Source organism: Chiloscyllium plagiosum, chromosome 21 (genome assembly GCF_004010195.1).
Source record: "Chiloscyllium plagiosum isolate BGI_BamShark_2017 chromosome 21, ASM401019v2, whole genome shotgun sequence".
Taxonomy (NCBI): domain Eukaryota; kingdom Metazoa; phylum Chordata; class Chondrichthyes; order Orectolobiformes; family Hemiscylliidae; genus Chiloscyllium; species Chiloscyllium plagiosum.
The window spans coordinates 21,093,783-21,115,173 of NC_057730.1; the positions used below are offsets into that span (position 1 = coordinate 21,093,783).

General features: G+C 42.4%; 1 protein-coding gene across 1 annotated transcript; it reads left to right on the forward strand.

Annotated features, from left to right (window-relative positions):
- Positions 1-6,592: 6,592 nt before the first annotated feature.
- On the forward strand, positions 6,593-13,983 carry pam16 (presequence translocase associated motor 16). The gene is made up of 5 exons (XM_043711457.1): positions 6,593-6,735; positions 6,851-6,935; positions 11,626-11,762; positions 13,245-13,310; positions 13,835-13,983. Exons 1-5 carry the CDS (start codon positions 6,733-6,735, stop codon positions 13,925-13,927), a joined length of 384 nt encoding a protein of 127 aa, XP_043567392.1. The 5' UTR covers positions 6,593-6,732; the 3' UTR covers positions 13,928-13,983.
- Positions 13,984-21,391: the final 7,408 nt, after the last annotated feature.

Genomic DNA, 21,391 nt, shown 5'->3' on the forward strand with positions numbered 1-21,391 from the left:
ATAGGATAAATAGACAAAGTCTTTTCCCTGGGGTGGGGCAGTCCAGAACTAGAGGGCATAGGTTTAGGGTGAGAGGGGAAAGATATAAAAGAGACGTAAGGGGCAACTTTTTCATGTACGTGTATGGAATGAGTTGCCAGAGGAAGTGCTGGAGGCTGGTACAATTGCAACATTTAAGAGGCATTTAGAAGGGTATATCAATAGGAAGGGTTTGGAGGGATATGGGCTGGGTGCTGGCAGGTGGGACTAGATTGGGTCGGCATGGACGGGTTGGACCGAAGGGTCTGTTTCCATGCTGTACATCTCTATGACTCTATGTATCAAATAGCAGAAGTTTTTACTGGGTATTTGAGGAATGCTTACTGCCTAACACACCTCACCTTGTCAGAATACCTACGTTCTGCCTGCAAAAATGACCTTGGGCTTCCAGTTACCTGCCATTTCAACACAACTCCCTATTCCCTAGCCAATATCGCTGTCTCAGGCTTGCAGCAATGGTAGAAGAAGAACAGATTTTCCGCTCAACCTTCTGGACTCAATATCGAGTTCAATAACTTTCGGGCTTGTCCTAGCCCCCAAACCCACACACCAGGCCTTGTAATCACACAGTCTACAATCACACACAACCCATTGTTAGCCACTAACAGTCTCCATTAACAGCTCTTCACCCTCCCACCCAGATTGTTATCCACTCCTTTATCTGTCCGACTGTTCTTCTCTCTCTTTGGGCTCTATCCCCACAATCGTTTATTCCTTATCCCCTCCTCCAACTTTATATTCTGCATAAAAACCAACATTTTCCGAGGTACCATCAGTTCTGAGGAAGGGTCACTGGACCTTTCACAGATGCTGGCAGGACTGCTGAGCTTTTCCAGCAATTTCTGTTTTTGTTTCTGATTTACAGCATCTGCAGTTCTTTCGGTATTTATTTAAGACCTGGATAGAATCAGGCTTGAGCTGATCTGTGGCATGTATGTTATTTGCTACTTAAGTGCCAGGTAATAATCATCTCCAACAAGACAGAACATAACCATTGCTCCTTTACATTCAATGGCATTATCGTTGCTAAATCTCCCACGATCAATTTCCTGGGGGCTACCATTGACCAGAAACTGAATGGACTAACTATATTAAATACTGAGGCTACAAGAGCAGGTCAGAGGCTCGGCATTCCTGCATGTACACCATCTATAAGGCACAAGTCAGTGTGATGGAATACTGTGTTGAGAGTGGGGTGCTGGAAAAGCACAGCAGGTCAGGCAACATCTGAGGAGCAGGAGAATCGATATTTTCGGCAGGAGACCTTCATCAGGAATGAGGCCTGTGAGCCAAGGGGGTAGAGAGAGAAATGAGAGGGGGCTGGAGGTGTGTGGGAGGGAAGGAGGTTGCTGAGAGTGCAATAGGTAGATTGGGGTGGGGCAATGGTGATAGGTCAGAGAGGAGAGTGGGGTGGATAGGTGGGAAGGAAGATGGACAGGTAGAATGGGTCATGAGGGCGATGCTGAATTGGAACTGGGATAAGATGGGAGGAGGGGAAATGAGGAAATTGGTGAAATCTACATTGATGCCGTGGGGTTGGAGGGTCCCAAGGCAGAAGATGAAGCATTCTTCTTCCAGGCATCGGGTGGTTAGGGTGTGGCAACAGAGGAGGCCCAGGATCTGCATGTCCTTGGTGGAGTATGGGGGGGAGTTGGAGGGTTCAGCCACTGGGTGGTGGGGATGGTTGTTGCAGGTGTCTCAGAGATGTTCTCTGAAGCGTTCTGCAAATAGGCATCCTGTCTCTCCAATTAAGAGGAGATCACACTGGGAGCAACAGATACAGTAAATGATGTGTGAAAATGCAGGTGAAACTCTGATGGATGTGGAAGGCTCCTTTGGGACCTTGGACAAAGGTGAGGGGGGAGGTGTGGGCGCAGGTTTTGCAATTCCTGCGGTGGTAAGGGAAGGTGCAGGGAGGGGAGGGTGGGTGGTCGGGGGGCATGGGGCATGGACCTGTCAAGACAGTCGCGGGGGAATGGTCTTTATGGAAAGCAGATGGGGAGTAGAGGGAAAATATATCTCTGGTGGTGGGGTCTGTTTGTAGATGGCAGAAATGTCAGAGGATGATGCGATATATACGGAGGTTGATGGGTGGAAGATGAAGACGGGGGGGCGTTTCTGAACTTGTTGTGGTTGGAGGGGTGGGGCTTGAGGGCAGAGATGCGGCAAGTGGATGAAATGCACTGGAGGGCATCATCAACCACATGAGAGGAGAAACTGCGGTCTTTGAAGAAGGAGGCCATCTGGTGTGTTCTGTGGTGGGACTGATCCTCCTGGGAGCAGATGCGGCAGAGTCGGAGGAATTGGGAATAGCATTTTTACAGGAGGCAGAGTGGGAGGAGGTGTAGTCCAGGTAGCTGTGGGAGTCAGTGGGTTTGTAGGAGATGTCCATGTTGAGTCAGATGGAGATGGAGAGGTCCAGGAAGGGGAGGGAGGTGTCCGAGATGGTCCAGATGAACTTAAGGTCGGGTTGGAATGTGTTGGTGAAGTTGATGAATTGTTCAATCTCCTCATGAGAGAACGAGGTGGTGCTGATACAGTCATCAATGTAGCAGAGGAAAAGGTGGAGAATGGTACCGGTGTGATGTGGAAGATGGACTGTTCTATGTAACCGACAAAGAGGCAGGCATAGCTGAGGCTCATGCGGGTGCCCATGTCTACCCCTTTCATCTGGAGGAAGTGGGAGGATTCAAAGGAGAAATTATTGAGGGTGAGAACCAGTTCAGCCAAACGAATGAGTGTCATTGGAGGTGTACTGGTGGAGACACCAGGAGAGGAAGAAACGGGGGGTGCTTGGAATACTGCTCACTTGCCTAGATAGGTGCAGCTCTAACAACACTCAAGCTGTTCAACACTGTCCAAGATAAAGCAGTCCACTTGATTGGTCACCTTCAATATTCACTCCACTTCACTACTTACACACTGTGGCAGTACTATGAGAAAGTGAGGACTGCAGATGCTGGAGATCAGAGTAGAGTGTGATGCTGGATAAGCACAACAGGTCAGGCAGCATCCGAGGAGCAGGAGAATCGACGTTTCAGGCATAAGCCCTTCATCAGGATTCACCATTCCCGAAACGTCGATTCTCCTGCTCCTCGTTTGCCGCCTAAACTGCTGTGTTTATCCAGCACCATAGTCTCGACTGTGGCAGTGCTATGTACAGCATGTAAGGCCACTGCAATAACTCAAGAGCTATAGGGAGAGGCTGAATAGGCTGGGGCTGTTTTCCCTGGAGTGTCAGAGGCTGAGGGGTGACCTTATAGAAGTTAATAAATCGTGAGGGACATGGATAGGGTAAATAGGCAAGATCCCCTTCCTGGGTGGGAGAGTCCAAAACTAGAGGGCATAGGTTTAGAGTGAGAGGGGAAAGATATAAAAGGGACCTAAGGGGCAACTTCTTCATGCAGAGGGTGGTGCATGTATGGAATGAGCTGCCAGAGGAGGTGGTGGAGGTTGATACAACATTTAAAATCTATCTGGATAGGTACATGAAGATGAAGGGTTTGGAGGGATATGGGCCAAGTGCTGGCAAATGGGACTAGATTAATATAGGATATCTGTTCGGCATGGACAAGTTGGACCAAAGGGTCTGTTTCCATGCTGTACATCCTTAAGACTCTAATACACCTCCAACAGAACCTCACAACCTAGAAGGGCAAGGGTACCAAGTACATGAGCACTCTATCACTTATGAGATTCCCTCCAAACTACACACTATCCTGGCTTCAAATTACATTGCTATTTCTTCACTGTATATGTGTCCAAAATCCTGGAACTCCCCTGCATTATGGGCATAGAGTCATAGAGATGTACAGCATGGAAACAGACCCTTCAGTCCATGCCGACCAGATATCCTAACCCAATCTAGTCCCACCTGCCAGCACCTGGCCCATATCCCTCCAAACCCTTCCTATTCATATACCCATCCAAATGTCTTTTAAATGTTGCAATTGTACCAGCCTCAACCACTTCCTCTGGTAGCTCATTCCATACACGTACCACTCTCTGTGTGAAAAAGTTGCCCTGTAGGTCTCTTTTCTATCTTTCCCCTCTCACCCTGAACCTATGCTTTCTGGTTTTGGACTCCCTCACCCCATGGAAAAAGACTTTGTCTATTTATCCTATCCATGTCCCTCATGATGTGATTCACCAAGTTGGCTCAACAAATTCTCAATTCCTCAAACTAAACTCACAGTCCAAATGGAATCCACTTGGGCTGTATGAGGGAATGCTGCACTGTCTGAGACACCGACTTCATCTTAAACCAAGGCTCTGTCTGCTTCCATGATTGGATGTAAAATACTCACTATGTTATTTTGTAGAACTGGAAGGAATTTTTTCCAATATTCAGACTAAGATTTATCCTTCAACCAACATCATTGAAACAAATGATCCAGTCATGTATTTCGTAAGTGTTTGTGGGAACCTGCTTTGTACAAACTTGCTCCTGAATTTCCTACAAGAGTGGCTTAACTTCAAAAGTACTTCATTGGCTGTAAGGAAATTTGGGATGACCTGAAATTGTGAAAGATGCGCAGAAATGCAATTCTTTCCTCTTGTGGCTGTTGGCATGTTATAAAAGTTTATTTTTGTCCGATGGAACCACAGATGAGATTACTTAAATCCAGGCTTGGTTGAAAGAAGATTGGAGGCAAACTGCATCCAGCTAGATTTCTCTTGAACAGCCAGCTGAATTTTAACCCAGTCATTCCATCACCACAATACATGATCTAACTGAGTGTATTGCACAGCTGCAAACTGACTGAACGTGGCACTTTAGACATGTCAGGACAGCAATGCCTCATGTCTACAGGTTTTAAAGAACAATGCAAGAAATCTGAATTAGAAACACGGAACTCAAACAGCAAAATTCACCAAAACCAAAAATGAGTGAAAGTTGGGTGAATGGTTTCTGTTGTTACTGAGGAGTACAAACAAAGAACCAGGAATGGTCCAAGCCCTCTTTGTAAACATCCCTCTCATGCTAAATATCTAATTACATCTTGAATTGAATTGACATTCCAATTGGACTTTTAAAGTCTTCATTTTCTGTAGACTCTCTGCAAGAATTAAAACTGAACTGTTTGCCTGTTACTTTTCTGTGACATCCAAGTGATTAAGGTAAACTATCTGTGGTCAACCTGTCTATAGTCTTTTGACTGAGGTTACCATACCATCCTCCTCCATATCTTCTGCAATGCCATTTAGGGGGTGGGACTGTTTTCATATGGTTCCATCTTTTCTCAGCAGTTGTAGCCAGAGAATTACAGGCAGTGGCTTTTCTTCCTGATCCCACTTTAGCTGTATCCCTCAAAGATCCCTCCTTGGTCCCTGTCTATTTTACATCAACTCTTTATTTACATAATCCAAAAACAGCCTCACACGCACCCTGGTCACATCCAGATCTAATTTACCATCACCTCGCTCAACACCATCACAGATGCTAAATCAGACTCTTCATCTGACATTCAGTACAGAATGAGCAAAAATTTACTCTCAACAAAATAGTGGAGAGACCAAAGTCATTGTCTGGTACATGTGACAAACTCTGCTTGGCCACTGACTTCATTACTCTCCCTAGAAATTGAGGCTAACCCTGATTGCTTGCAATAGTAATCTCATGTTGACCATAATATTAGCTTCCAACAGCCTTCAGTAAGCATGCTCAATTCTACCTCTGTAACATTGCCCCTGCTTCAGCTCACATGCAGCTGAAATCTTCACCCGTGCATTTGTTACACTTACTCCAACACACTCCTGGCAGGCGTCCCACAACCCATGCTTATTTAAACAGCAACAGAAATTGCTGACTCCGCTTTCTCTCCACAGATGCTACTAGACTTGCTGAGTTTCTCCGGCAATTTCTGTTGTTGTTTCAAATTTCCAGCATCCACAGTTCTTCGTTTTATTCTACTCTTACTAGAGTTCATTCAAAACTCTGCTGTTTCCTGACTCATATCAAAACTTCACCGCCTCGCCCCTCTCTCCATTGACACTGGTTCTGAGTTAAACCCTAAATTTAAAAAATCTCATCCTTGTTTTAAATTCCTTCATGTTCTTATCTGTCCCTTATCTTTAACTTTCCCCGATTCCACAACCCTCAATGATCTTAGTGTCCTTTTATATTGATCTCATAAGCATCCTCTGATTCAATTGTTCAACCGCTTGTGACCACTGTGGAATTCATCGTTTAATGACTCATTTAGCTGTTAAACACTTTAACTCTCAAGTTCTACTTTTGCAGCTTAAACATCTGATTTAAATTGTCCGTACCCAATAACGCTAGTTATTTTATTTCTGACCATTCCTGTTGATAATAACAACATTACACATCGCAAAGTTTTTAATCTGGGGAAGCTGAAAATTCCGGGAAATCTTGAAACACTTTGTGCTCTTTCCCTCCGCCAGAGGACGCAGTCTGCGCCGGGGGGGGGGGCGCGTGTTGCGTCCTCCAGTCCAGTAGGGCGGCGCTCACGCCAGTCTGCGCCGGTGGGGTGGAGGAGTGGGAGTGCGAGTGCGTGTTGCGTCCTCCAGTCCAGTAGGGCGGCGCTCACGCCACGCCAGCTGAGTTACATCGACCCTGTCCTCTCTCGTTTCTGTGGAGAGATCGTCACGGGTTTCTGCCCTTTGACCCTGACTCGTCCTTGACTCCGCACGTGGTTCCCGGATATTCCTGGAGAACGGAGCCGGGCGATGGTGAGAAAACAGGTTCCGGGGGCTGCAGGCCGGGGACCGCTGGTCCGGGTCCGGGTGCGCACTGAGTTACTGTCCGTGAGCCGGGGTTTAACTGTCCCCTTCCCTCCCTCTACAGGCCAGATACTTAGTTCAGATCATCATCGTTGGAGCTCAGGTGGTGGGGAGAGCATTCGCCCGCGCAGTCAGGCAGGAAATGGCTGGTGAGTGAGCGAAGAGTCCAAAGATTTTTTTTTTAAAACAAAAGCCCAAAGCTGATCTGATGTTTGTCGGAACACCGGCACCAGGGAGCTCTCAGCCGGTGTTCTGTTCATGGGGCCCGGGGACCTTTCACCTCCGTTTCCAGACCTTACCTCCAGTAATGCAGCTGTCCCTCTGTGCTGTGTGGTTGGCACATGGGCTCCAGTCCCTGGAGTGGGGCTGCAAGCCATGACCTGCTGTTGCAAGGATGAACGTTAACCTCTGAGCCGAGGCTGATACTGATGGGTTAAGATTTCAGTGGCAATTTTGGAACCCCTCAGATCCTGAGTCGAAAAACATAGTGGTAAAGAATATACTGATAGGAGTTTAATTCCCTACAGCGTGGAAACAGGCCCTTCGGCCCAACAAGTCCATACCAACCATCCGACCCATTTCATCCCTGACTAATGCACCCTAACACTCTGGGCAATTTAGCATGGCCAATTCACCTAACCTACACATCTTTGGATTGTGGGAGGAAACCCATGCAGACACAATAAGAACATGCAAACTCCATAGAGACAGTCGCCCGAGGCAGGAATGTAACCTGGGTCCCTGGTGCTGTGAGGCTGCAGTGCTAACAACTGAGCCACCATGCCACCCCCGAACAGTACCAACGCTGTTGGGCAGAATATAAAGCAAGATATAATAAGGGCATGTAACAAAGGTAGTATATTATCATGGGTGACCTTACTTTTCTTGTAGGTTGTGATAGATTGGCAGAGGAAGGCACAAAGAACAATTCATAGACTGTATTCAATACAGTTTCCTAGAACAATATGTTGTGTTCCAACCAGAGATCGGGCTATTTTGGGTGTGATGAGGCAGGTTTAATAAATGTCAGAGCAAAAGATCCCCAAGGAAAACACAGTCATACCATGGTAGATTTTGGCATTTAGTTTGAGAGGGAGGAACTTGGGTAGGGTACAGCAATAGAATTAGGTCATTTGGCCCGTGAAGAATGTTCATTCTTGTGAACCTCCTCTGGAACCTCCATTACCAGCACATCCTTCCTTCGATATAGGGATCAAAACTGCTCTCAGTATTCCAAATGCAGTCTGACCAGAGCCTTACACAGCCTCAGCAGTACATCTCTGCACTTGTATCGACTGTGCTAAGCTTAACTAAAGGTGATTACAAAGGAGGCAGCATGGTAGCTCAGCAGTTAGCACTGCCGCCTCTCAGTGCCAGGAACCTGGATTCAATTCCACCCTTCAACTTTGCAAATTCGCTCCATGTCTGCAGGTGCTCCAGTTTCCTCCCACAGTCCAAAGATGTGCAGGTCCAGAATATTAAATATGGGAAAATGCAGCGTAGGGGAAGGTGTCTGGGTGAGATGCTGTTCGGAAGATTGGTGTGGACTTGATGAGCTGAATGGCGTGCTTCCACACTGTAGGAATTCTATATGTTACTGTTCATGTACAACCAAACAGCACTAAAGTATGACATTTAGAGCTTTCCACTCAGCTTTTAAAGACATAGTCTAGGATTCATTTAATTCTCTTTATAAGGGTTGGTACAATGGCTCAGTGGTTAGCACTGCTGCATCATATCACCAGGGACCTGGGTTCGTTTCCATCCTCGGGCAACTGTCTGTGTGGAGTTCTCCCTGTGTCTGCGTGGGTTTGCTGTGGTTGCTGTTGTTTCTTCCGCAGTCCAAAGATGAGTAGATTAGGTGGCTTAGCCTTGGGAAATGTGTGGTTACAGGTATAGGGTAGGGGGTGGGTCTGAGTGGGATGGGTCTTCAGATGGTCGGTGTGGATTCAATGGGCCGAATGGCCTGATTCCACATTGTAGGGATTCTACGAATGAGGGCAAAGCTGGCTGGAGCGGACTGGGGAAAGATTTTAGTAGCAAAGACAGTTGAGGAACAATGGCTCACACCAAAGATACTTCCCAGTGCTGTTCGGAGGATCGGTGTGGACTTGATGAGCTGAATGGCTTGCTTCCACACTGTAGGAATTCTACATATTAAAGTTCATATACAACTCAACATATACAACTGAACTGTGCTACAGTATGATATTTAGAACTTTCCACTCAGCTCTTAAAGACATAGTCTAGGATTCACTGAATTCTGTTTATAAGTGAGGAAGAAGGTTAGAGAAAGGGGATGAGCCAACCATGGTTAACCAAGGAAATTTAAGGATAGCATCTGATTGAAAAAAAACATAAAATGTGACAAACATTAGTGGCAAGCCAGCAGATTGGGAAAGTTTTATAAATCAACAAAGACAACCAAAAATAAATAGAGGGAGATGATAAACGGTGAGGGTAAATTTGCAAATGATATCAAGATGGACAGCAAGAGCATCTTTAAATCAATAAGGAGAGAGAGAGAGGCCAAAGTGAACATAGGTCACTTCAAGAATGAAGCTGGGGAAAAAATAATGGGAGCCAGGAAATGATGGAGAGGTTGAATAAATACTTTGCATTAGCCTTTGCAGTAGAAGCTACTAATAGTGTTTCATACTTACTCAATAATCAAGGGGCAAAAGGAGGAGAGGAAATAAATACAATAACCTTCTCTAGAGAAACTAGTGAGACTATTGACCAATAAGTCGCCTGGACCTGATGAGATGCATCCTCAGATATTAAAGGAAATAGGTATAGAGACTGTGAATGCCCTGGTAATAATCTTCCACATTTCCTTTGATTTTGGAAATGTCCCAGAGGATTGGAAAACTGACAAAGTAATACCTTTTATAAATAAAATGAAAGATACAAAAAGCAGTAAACTACAGGCCAGATAGCTTAACATCTGTTACTAGGGAAATGATGGCGAGTTTATTATAAGCTGAGGTTTTAGAAGTGTATAAGCTGATTAAGCAGACCAAATTCAGAAGGAATAATGCAAATATAAACCTCTCAAAATGATTAAGCAGAGTCATGACTTCATGAAGGGGAAATCAGACCTAGCAAAATTTACTAGAATTCTTCAAGGAAATACCAAACAGGATAGATAAAGCGGAAGCCACACGTTAGGCTAATTGATAAGGTGTTGGAGGTGGCAGCAAGTTTGGATAAAGGCGGCATTTTCAGGATGGCAACCTGTAAGTAGTCGGGTGCATCAGGGATCAGTGCTGGGGCCACAATTATCTACAATGTATTAATAACTTTAATGAGGAAAGTGAATGTACTGTTGCCAAGTTTGCAGATAACAACAACGGGTGGAAAGGCAAGTGGTGAGGTTTAAACAGCGTCTGAAAATTGATACAAAACAAATTAACCAAGTGGGCAAAAATGTTTTGAAATGGAAAAAGAACACACAAAGTTATGGAACACAAAGATTTGGGTGTTATTCTCCATGAATCACAAAAAAACATTCAAGTTCAGAAGGTAATGAGAAAGGCAAATGGCATGTTATTTATTTCAAACGGAATGGAGTATAAAAGTTGGAGATTTTGGCAAAAACCTACAAGTCACGAGTCTGACCACAGCTGGAATACTGTGAACTGTTTCGGCCTCTTTATCTAAGGAAAGATTCACTGGGATTGGAGGCAGCCCAGAGAAGGGTGGCTCAATGGTTAGCACTGCTGCCTCACAATGCCAGGGACTGGGTTCACTTCCAGCCTTGGGTACTGTCCGTGTGGAGTTTGCACATTCTCCCCGTGTCTGCATGGGTTTCCTCCGGGTGCTCCGGTTTCTTCCCACAGTCACAAAGGTGTGCAGGTCAGGTGAATTGACCATGCTAAATTGCCCGTAGTGTTAGGTGCATTAGTCAGAGGGAAATGGGTCTGGGTGGGTTACTCTTCAGAGGGTTTGTGTGGCCTTGTTGGGCCGAAGGGCCTGTTTCCACACTGTAGGGAATCTAATAAAAAAAAAGGTTCTCTAGGCTGATGACAAGTAAGAAGAGACTGTCTTATGGGAGAGATTGAATAGAATGGTCCTGTACTCATTGAAATATAGAAGAATGAGAAGTGACCTTACTGAAACATACAAGTTCCTTAAGGTTAATGCAGAAAGATTGTTTCCCCTTGTAGGACAGTCTAGAACCAGAGGGCATGATCTCAACATATGGGCTCAAACAGTTAAGATAGAGATGAGGAGGAATTTCTTCTCTGATGGGAGTTAATCTGTGAAATTCTTTGTTGTGGAGGATGGGTCACTAAGTATAATGAAAGCTGAGACAGGCATTTTTAATCAGTAAGGGAAGCAAAGGGGATGGGGAAAAGGCAGGAAAGTGAAGTTTAGGATTATCAGATCAGCAATGCTCTCGATGAATGGCAGAGCACAGTCAGTGCTGAATGGCCTATTTTGGCACCTATATCTTACAGTCTGTGTCCTCCATGTTTATTGGCTCTACTGATTGCATTGGCAGTAATTCTGTTATTTGGATAGGGCAGGTGAGATGGTCAAAGTTTTATTGTAAAACCACAACTATTAAAAGAAATAAGTCACCTGTCAATCCTGCTGACACTTCCTTGAAATTACAGCAAAGGAGGCCGTTCAGCCCATTGTGCCTGATGTACTGAAAGATATTCAACTGGTACAACTCAGCCCCTGCTCCCCACGTCCCTTCAGTGATTTCCTTTTTAAATGTATGTCCAATTCTCTCGAAAGTTACTGTTGAATTTTCTGATTTTAAGTAATGTGTTACTGTAATATTGACTAATTTACAACAGGCTTTGTGACTGGTGCTTTTTCCTTCAGCAAGTAAAGCTGCAGCAGAAGCTCGTGGCCAGGCTGGTCGGCAGTCAGCAGCAGCCACCAACATCACTGGAATGTCACTGCAGGAAGCACAGCAGATTCTTAACGTGACAAAGCTCCACACAAAGGACATCCAGAAGGTTAGGATCCTTGGCCACTGCTGCTTTGCTTTGTCTAAACATATTATTTCAGTCTTTACTGGAATTAGAATTCATTGTGGAGCTCGATGATTTAAAGAAGCAAAAGAAATAACTTTACATTTATTCAGCGTCATAGCATGTCTTTGTAATGTCTCAAATTCGAATGAAGTACTTTTGAAGCAAGGTTTGGGTGATTCATGCAAGTGTGACAACCACTTTTGTGTACAGAAAGCTCTGACAAACAGGAAATTAATGACCAAATAATCCATCTTCTGGCAATATTGATCAAGAAATAAACAGGGCACAGGAAAACTCCCCAGTTTGAAATAGTGCCAGGGGATCTTGCCCCTCGGTTTAAATTGACTTCTGGCAATGTATTACTTTTCTATGTTATGTTATGTTTTGCATGAGTTGCAAAACTGCACATCAATTGGATAAATGGCCCAGATTCATCAGTGTGATCAGTACAGCCTGAAACAAAGAGAGTAATACCTGACTAAGATGCTATATTGGGCACTATGACTAAATTGTCTGTGTACAGATATTATCGATAATTTATCATTCTAAAATGAAAATCTGAATTGAGGTGAAGGTAAATAAAACAGAGGCAATAATGAAATAAAAACACAACATCCTGCAGGTCTGGCAGCAACTGTGGAGAGCGAAAACCGAGTTCGCATTTCAAGTTCAGTGTTATTCTTCTGAGACTCCTGTTTCTCCAGTCACAGATGCTGCCAGACCTGCTGAGTTTCCCCATCACTTTCTGGTTTTATTTAAGATCTTCAGCTTTCACAGTATTTCACTTTTGGTTGAGGGATTTCGCTGACCTATAACCTAGCTGAATCAGTTAGTAACTGTTCACGCTCAGGAAATCATAGAATTTTAAATATATATATTTTATGGAATGCGGGCATTGCTAGCTTGGCCAGCACATTTTATCCATTCTAATTACTTTGCGGGCAGTTAAAAGTCAACCACATTGCTGAGAATCTGGAGTCATGGCCAGAGCAGGTAAGGACAGCAGTTTCCAATTAATGGGTTTCTCCAACAATCAACAATGAAAGTTTTAATTCCAGATTTTTATTGTTTTCAGATTTCACCATCTGTCTTGGTGGGGTTTGATTCTAAGTCCCCAGAACATTAGCTGGGTCTTTGGATTAGTAATCCAGTGATAATAGAACCAGGCCATCATCTCCCTGGCGAGTGCTGTCACATTTAATCAATTCTTAATCAGAACTGTAATTTAGATGAGAGGAGACAAACGCATGTGGAGATTTAAGCTACCAATGATATTTAGCGTGGAGAGATGATCAACATTTGTTAATGAATCATCTATCTTGTATGTAGAGGCTTTGACCCTAACACATGACAGGTCTTGATGTATCTGCTGCTAATTTACCAGTACACCTGCTATGTCTCATTGATCTACTTCAGGAAGCATTCTAACTTTGGTTAATTTTTTTCTCTCCTCGTTGAATCCAGAACTATGAGCATTTATTCAAAGTTAATGACAAGTCAGTGGGTGGATCATTCTATTTGCAGTCCAAGGTGAGAGGTCATATTTTACTTCATTTAACCTGGAGTTTCAAATTCAGTCTCGGGATTTTAGATATTTCCTTGAAGTTAGTCACATCTCAAAATCTGTAATGTATAACTTTCTCATTCAATATTAAATTCTAACGGATGATGTTAAAGGAATCGTGCTGTAAATAAGCACTTTTTATAGGACTTTTTTGTTGAATTTCTTCTGGAACATTGAGTCTTACTTTTGAAGTTGCCATGAGTGAGTGACTGTAATGCGCAGTGGTGTGATGCTGTGTCAAGATTTAATTAATGACCTGGAGTAATTGGCCACAACCAGGCTGACTAAGAGGGGAAATCGGGCTGAGTTCTGGGCACTAGTCCGTATTGATCTCCATGGGCAAATGCATGTTTTTTACCAGACAGTCCAAAATCTCTTCAAATACATTTCTTACAAATACATAGAAGTATATCCTTAGCCAACACCTCAAGTGGCTTTCATAAAATCTTTACACCTTATAACTATTAAAGTGAACCTTTGTTATTGCCAGGTGGTGAGAGCAAAGGAGCGACTCGATGAGGAATTAAAAATTGAAGAAATGGATCGAGCAAGAAAGGAACAGACAAAACAGCCTGAAACATGACTTTCAGAAACACTCAGTTTCACATTCTGTTTAGTTGTTTACTCATACCTCCATAAACCACACGTTTTCAGTCGTATCTGAATCAAACGTATTCAGTCCTTGTTTGAATGGGACAGGAACCAGCTTTGGTATTAACACTGGATCCAAGGACTGGGACAGGTACCAATTCTGGATAGACAAAATTGGGCTAGAAAAGCAGCTGTGAGAATGTACCAGCACTTGAATACCAGCTTCCATTGGTATTAGCCAAACCTTGAACCAGTTGTGAATCATGTACTTAGGGTTTTGTGTGGGAGAAATAATTTGATACAGCAGTGGTATTGATGCGTGGAGGTTGCCCATCATGAACTCCTCACAACTGCTTTGCATTGATCATGTAGGCCAGATTAAATGTTTCTTCTGGGTTACAACAAAGAAATGGAACTCGTCTTGCTCTTCAGTCACTTTCTATTTGAGTGTCAAATAATGCAACTGGGTGCTAGGTTTGAACTTATAAAGACCTCTAATCTTGCCTCACATCCTGACCTCCTGAAACACTAAAGGGACTTATTGCAACTGGACACATGGTGAAAACTAATTATTTTTAATTTTTTTGAAATTCTGTAATATAATTTTTAAAATATCTTGTAACTGGTTGTAAATAAAAATCTATCTGCAGTAATTTGATCCTAGCTGCAGGAGAACACAGTAACTGTTTAAGTATTGCTGGAGCACAGGTTTGTAAAGCAGTGGTCCTGTACATTATAAAGTTTCTTGAAGATAGTAATATGCACCATTCTCCACACAAGAATGAGTCAAGCTACAAAAGTACAGATATAATAGTCCCAGATGTAACCACCACATTTCTTTCACAATTTGTTCAGTTTTTTCAAGTTAATAAATGATATGAAAAGTCAAATTAATTCTGTCAATGAGTTTAGGATTGGTATAGTTATCAAATCTTGGGACTTATCTCTTATGACTTCTTCCTCGAGAGACCTGCGAGCTTGCAATATCTCTGCATTCTTCCAATTCTGGTCTCTTGCAGATCATCAATTTTCATAAATTCCACCATTGTCTTGAACTGCTTGGGCCCAAGTTCTGGAAGTCTTTCCCTAAACATCACTGCTAAATGATTCATTAAAGCTTACTTTTGACTTAAGCTTTTGGTCACTTGCCGAATATCTTGTAGCTTAGTGCCAAATTTTATTTGATAATGCTCTTCTCAATCATTTTGGGATGTTTTATTGCCTTAAAAGTAAAATATAAATAGGAGTTATTGTATATCTCAGAGTGTTTTTTCCCATTAATCTGTCTGAATGAGATGTTTGGTCCTTATATGTTTGAGAATTTTTCAAATAATCTGGAATTGCTAGCTATTTAAAGCAGTTTGTTCTGTTCTGCAAAATGTTTCAACAGCAAATACTTGAATTTGAAACCCACGCAGACACAGGGAGAATGTGCAAACTCCGCATAGAGAGTCGCCTGAGGCAGGAATTGAACCCGGGTCTCTGGCGCTGTGAGGCAGCAGTGCTAACCACTGTGCCACCCTTCTCTTTCCACATCCATTACCAGCTTTGCTGAGTATTTCTGGCATATTCTGTTCCTAATTGAGATTGTGGGTTTTGTTTTTGTTACTATAAATGAGTTATATGTTTGAGTCAAAGATGATACTGTCCCTTTGAAATTCCGTTGACGCTATGTATTTCAGTTTTGTACCTTAATGTAAACATTAAACCTGTTGACCAACTATGGATGTAGATTTTAGGTTAAATTGTAATTCTTTGAGTTAATCTGTTTCAGCTTTGTTGTGGATCTTCAACAAAAGCAAACTTTAATAGCACCTTTCAGAAATTTAGGATTTCTCAAATGCAGTTTAAATACTGAAGTACTTTTAAAATGGACTCACTGTTGTGCTGTAGGAAACACAGTAGCCACTTTATATTAGATGAGCTGAACACCATTCTAATTTGAGGCAATGTGTTAATATTTTATTGTATGTGCCAATAATATCTTGTATTCACCCTGCAGTTTCAATATTCATTTAGAGTCATACAGCATGGAAACTGACCTTTCAGTCCATGCCGACCATGTTCCCAATCTAAACTAGTCTGACCTGCCGGTGTTTGGCAAATATTCCTCCAATCCTTTCCTATTTATCTAAATGTTTTTTAAACGTAACTGTGCCTACATCCACCACTTCCTCTGGCAGTTCATTCCACTAACCACTATCTGTCTAAAAACTGCCCTCGTGTCCTTTTTAAATCTTTTTCCTCTCCTTTTAAAAATGTGCTTGTTTTGAACTTACCCACCTTAAGGAAAAGATCTTTGCTATTCACCTTATCTATTCCCCTTATCTATGCCCCTCATGATTTAAAAAAAACCCATAAACTCACCCTTCAACCTCCTACACTCCAATGCAAACTCTCCAACCTATCCAACCTATTTGTATAACTCAAACCTTTCATTCCTGGCAGTGTCCTTTTCTGAACACCCTCCATTTTAATAATATGTCCTAGAGGAGGGCAACCAGCCTGCACGCAGTACTTTAGAAGAGGCTTTACCAGTGTCCTATACAATCTCGACATGATGTCCCAAATCCTATACTCAAAAAGCAATGAAGGCAAGAGTGCTAATGCTGCCTTAACCACCCTGCATTCCTGTGATGTAAATTTCAAGGAATTATTTTTCTCTCACTATCTCCATCTGAGAGAGAGGTGAAAATAAACTAAAGAAACTTTTAAAGGTGTAGAGTTTGACTGGGATCTTTACTAAAAATGGAAGTTCTGAAATGGCTAAAGTGAGAAGACAAAGTGATGGGTAAGTATAGGCTGCATTTTTGCTGTTGCCCTCTTGGTTCACAACCATATCCCACAGTCTAAGCAGTGTGCCTCTCTACCTCACTGATTCTCTCTCCTTTAAAGTATTCCTGAAAACTACCTTTTTAACTATTCATCATCTAATCTCATACCTGTCCATGTGGCTGTGTCAAATTGTTGTGAAGTACTCTGGAAAATAAATGCGTGTTGAAATAATGTTGATGACTCAGTAAAGTGGAAGAGGTTGGACAGTTTATTTAAATACAATGTCTGGAAATGACTGGCACTGAGTGTTATCAGTCCCTAAGCCAGTGTCCACTACACTAGATGGCAGTCTCCTCTACGAAGCAACTGCTCCTTTAGTGAATAAGCAGTTCTTCAACATTAGTTCTTATTTTCTCAATTTGCACTTGTCTATTTCAATCTTTAATTTTTCACAGAATAATCTCCCAAGATGCCCATTCCCAAATCTCTACATCTCTCAAATCTTAAATTGCATCCTTCCATTAATCAGTCTTTCAATTAAAATAATTTAAAGCTTCATCAGCCTCTCTTCACTGTTCAGTTATCTAATCCTTGAGATTATTATTGTTGCCTCTTTCTCTTCATTCTTTCCATTTTCTTCTGTTTCGTGGCCAATGTAAATGCAGGTTGAGTCTGAGGTACTCCCTGTCTGGCAGCCCTGAATTTATCAGGATACATTTTTCAGTTGCTTGTTGAGACCCTTTACAGAGCCAGGAGGAAGGCACAATTGGAAAGTTGCCTTGTTGGAGAGAAAGAAGCTTTATCTTATGTACTGCTCCCTCAGTAATCTCAATCGGAGTGCTGCACAAGAAATCATAGAATCTTACAGAGTGGAAGGCAGATACTTGGCCCAATCTGCAGAGGGCCAAGGTTACACTTTCGCCAAGTCCATCAGTAACAATGTGAGCCTGAAAGGGGTGACTATTCCAGGCAGCAGAGGCCCGTATTTCAAAGCCTTCCTGTACGTAGATGATGTCACCGTTTTCTGTCAGTGTGCACACTCATAATCATCTGCAACCAGTTTGAACTGGCCTTAGTAGACAAGAGTGAGGCCATGTTCCTTTGGAACTGGGCCAACGAATCCTTGATCACCTTCGCTGTCAGGATAGATTACCTGAAGGTGCTGGGAATGAGGTTCAGAGGGGCCAAAATGTGTGCAAAAACCTGGGAGGTGCATATCACCAAGTTAAAGCAGAAACTGGACTTTTGGCAGCATTGCTGTCTCACTATTGAGGTTTAAAACCTGGTCATCGAGTGTGAGGCACTCTACTGTTTCCCATTTTTAACCTGATATCTGTTCATTTATCCCATTACTATTTAAAGGTCCTTGCTATTTGCAATTGGCTGAAATATTTCCCATGCTAATTACTTTCTGAAGCTCAGTCATTAATTAGCTGGGAATCACATTGCTATGTGGGACTCTTATAACAGTTATAGTGTCCTGACCTCTGGACTAGGAAGCATAGATTCAAATCTCGCCTGCTCCAGAGGTGTGCAATAACATATATCCCTTTGCAATGTACTAAGGATGTGACTGGTGCTGCATAACCTGTTGAATAACTCCACCCACATGAACAATGACCATTGCTATTTTCTGTATCATGCCTTTGGAACGGACCCCTGAGACACTCAATGGCTACAGGCTGACAGGCAGTAAAATGTTAGACAGAAAGAAAGAAAGAAACCATCTTAGAACACAGTAAGTTAACAAATTAAACTTTATTGATGATTTTCCTCAAATTTTGTAATGTTCCTCTGTTAAGAGGACTTCAGTACATGGCATCAGCTTGAGCCTTAACAACTAATGCTACTCAGTGTGTGTCCATCAGGACAGCCACACCTACTTATTTTCTAGTGTAAAAAGGCACTTGCAACATGTTCAAAATACTGTTGCGCAAATGTGGAATGTGCAGTAATCTGATCCAGGCCCAAATGGACCTTGTTCGATAGTTCACATACTGTACAGCTGACCTTGAACAAAGCTTAATCCAATATCATTTAGCTTATTAATACTATGAGGGGAGAAAGAGAAAAATCCAGACCTACTGGAATCTCCGGCCAGTCAACAGCAGCTAACATTGCGCAGCCTGCAGAAAGATAATTGTTTCTTTGTCTTGCACATAATAAAATTAATAAACTACATATAAACAAACAGAGGTTTACAAATGGCTTGGCAAGCTGCACACACAATGTATGCTTTGTCACATACACACCTTGCAACAAACTGATCTTGTCTTCCACCAACATGGAAGCAGAGTTGGATTATACTGGAATGCTATTGAGTTGAGTGATGCTCTTTGCCATGGGTCTTCATTGTGCTGTTGTCCACCAATGGTTGTCATGATGTAACAGTATTGATGGATTAGGCGTAAACCTCCTATTGCCACTGGTTCTCACAGTTTCCTTTGTGCTCTAGTGTAATTAGCTACTAAACTGAGTAGCCTCGCTGTACTTTTATTGAAAATGTCCTTCATCCAGGGGCTATTTTCTACTGGATTGTAAGTAAACTGTATAATAAGATGAGCTGTGTATCAAGGTGACAGTTCTTGGTAGCCATCCCATTGACTTAGTTGATGTGAATGTTTAGATAAAGCGATGGTGGTTTAAAGATAGTTACTACATAACTTCACACTGTCACATTCCAGTCAGCCACATGAGTCCTACATGGTGACTCTAATCTGTTTGCTTTTGAGAAGCTTTATTATTGTGATGTCTGGGTATACGTGATCTCTTGGTTCTCAATGAGAACAGCTCATATTTACAGACCCAAATTTAAAAGTTACTCCACTGGAATGCACTGGTGTATGACAACAACTTACATTTATATAGCATCCATAATATAGTCTCATGGCACTTTACAGGAGCCATTGTCAAAATAGGGCAGATGACTAAAAACTTGGTCAAAGAGGTAGATTTTAAAGAGTGTCTTAAATAAGTTCAGGGGAGATCAGAGAGAGAAATGCAGAGGAGGGTTTTTGGAGCTAAAGGGCATAGTTGCTAGTGGTGAGTACAGTAGTTAAATTGAAAATACCTTTGAGGTCAGAATGATATTGAATGGGAACTAATGTAAAAATAACACGTCAAAGATTTTTTGATTTTATAATGATAAATTCAAATGAATCCTATTGTCCTACTTAGCAGCTAGCTTCAACAAAAAACAGAATAAGAGTTCACTAAAATAGTCAAAGAAAATCATGTACCATTTAAAAGTTGTAGGAGCAGTTCTGTTTGCAAAATATAAAAGCAGCATGTCACTGACCTGTTCAGAGATGAAGAGAAAGCAAAGACTGCAGATCTTGAGATCAGAGTCTAAAAGTGTGGAGCTGGAAAGCACAGCAGGTCAGGCAGCATCCAAGGAGCAGGAGCATTCCTGATGAAGGGCGTCTGCCCAAAATGTCGACCCTCCTGCTCCTTGGATGCTGCCTAACCTGCTGTGCTTTTCCAGCACCATACATTTTGACTCTACAGTCTCTGAACAGCTCATTCCTATCCACCTAATAACTGATTCATCAAATGTGACGATACTTAGTGATAAAGTCAGAAAACACACGACATTAGATTATAGTCCAACAGGTTTATCTGACAACAAAAGCTTTTCGAGCGCAGCCACTTTGCCAGGTTAAGACAGACTTCACCTGACAAAGTCCGAAAGCTTGTGATTTCAAATAAATCTGTTGGACTATAACCTGGCATCATGTGATTTCTGGCTTTGTCCACCCCAGTCCAACACCAGCATGTCCACATCAATGCTTAGTGATGGCAGTGACGGGGTGGTGAAAAAGTTGAATAACTGTTTGAAACCAAAAAAGATAGTGATACTGGAACAGCAGATTGGTTTGGATTGATACCAATATGGAAAGGGAATACAGCAGTGGGATTACTTTGCTGATTGAAAATTAATGCAAGATTACAAAAAGTCCACTTAGAGATTTTTTTTCGTTCAGTATTTACCTTTAAATTGTTGTATTGTGCTAGGAATTGAACCTGAATGGATTTGTGTTGTAAACTGGAGTTAGATTTTCAGAAAGACACAACTTTGAAACAGATGTTCTGCACTTATGTGAGGAACAAGAGAGTGGCTGGAGTGAGGGTAGGGCTGATCAGGGATAGTGGAGGGAACTTGTCCCTGGAGTCGAAGGAGGGAGATGATGTCCTTAATGAATACTTTGCTTCAGTATTCACTTGTGAGAGGGACCTTGTCATTTGTGAGGACAGCATGAAACGGGCTGATATGCTCGAACAGGTTGATGTTAAGGAGGAGAATGTGCTGGAAAATTTGAAAACCGTGAAAATAGATAAGTCCCCTGGGCTAGATGGGATATACCCAAGGTTACTACGGGAAGCAAGGGAAGAGATTGCTGCACCTTTGGTGATGATCTTTATGTCCTCACTGTCCACTGGAATGGTGCCAGATGATTGGAGGGTGGCAAATGTTATTTCCTTGTTCAAGAAAGGGAATAGGGATAACCCTGGGAATTACAGATCAATCAGTCTTACATTGGTGGTGGCAAATTATTGGAGAGGATTCTGAGAGACAGGATTTATGATTATTTGGAAAACCATAGTTTTGATTAGAGAAAGTCAGCATGGCTTTGTGAGGGGCAGGCCATGCCTCATAAGCCTTATTGAATTATTTGAGGAT

Excerpts from the sequence above, each read along its gene's own strand:
- pam16 (XM_043711457.1), top strand. Across the intron at positions 6,936-11,625 it reads AGTCAGGCAGGAAATGGCTG|CAAGTAAAGCTGCAGCAGAA; the intron begins GTGAGTGAGCGA and ends TTTTTCCTTCAG. Across the intron at positions 13,311-13,834 it reads CATTCTATTTGCAGTCCAAG|GTGGTGAGAGCAAAGGAGCG; the intron begins GTGAGAGGTCAT and ends TGTTATTGCCAG.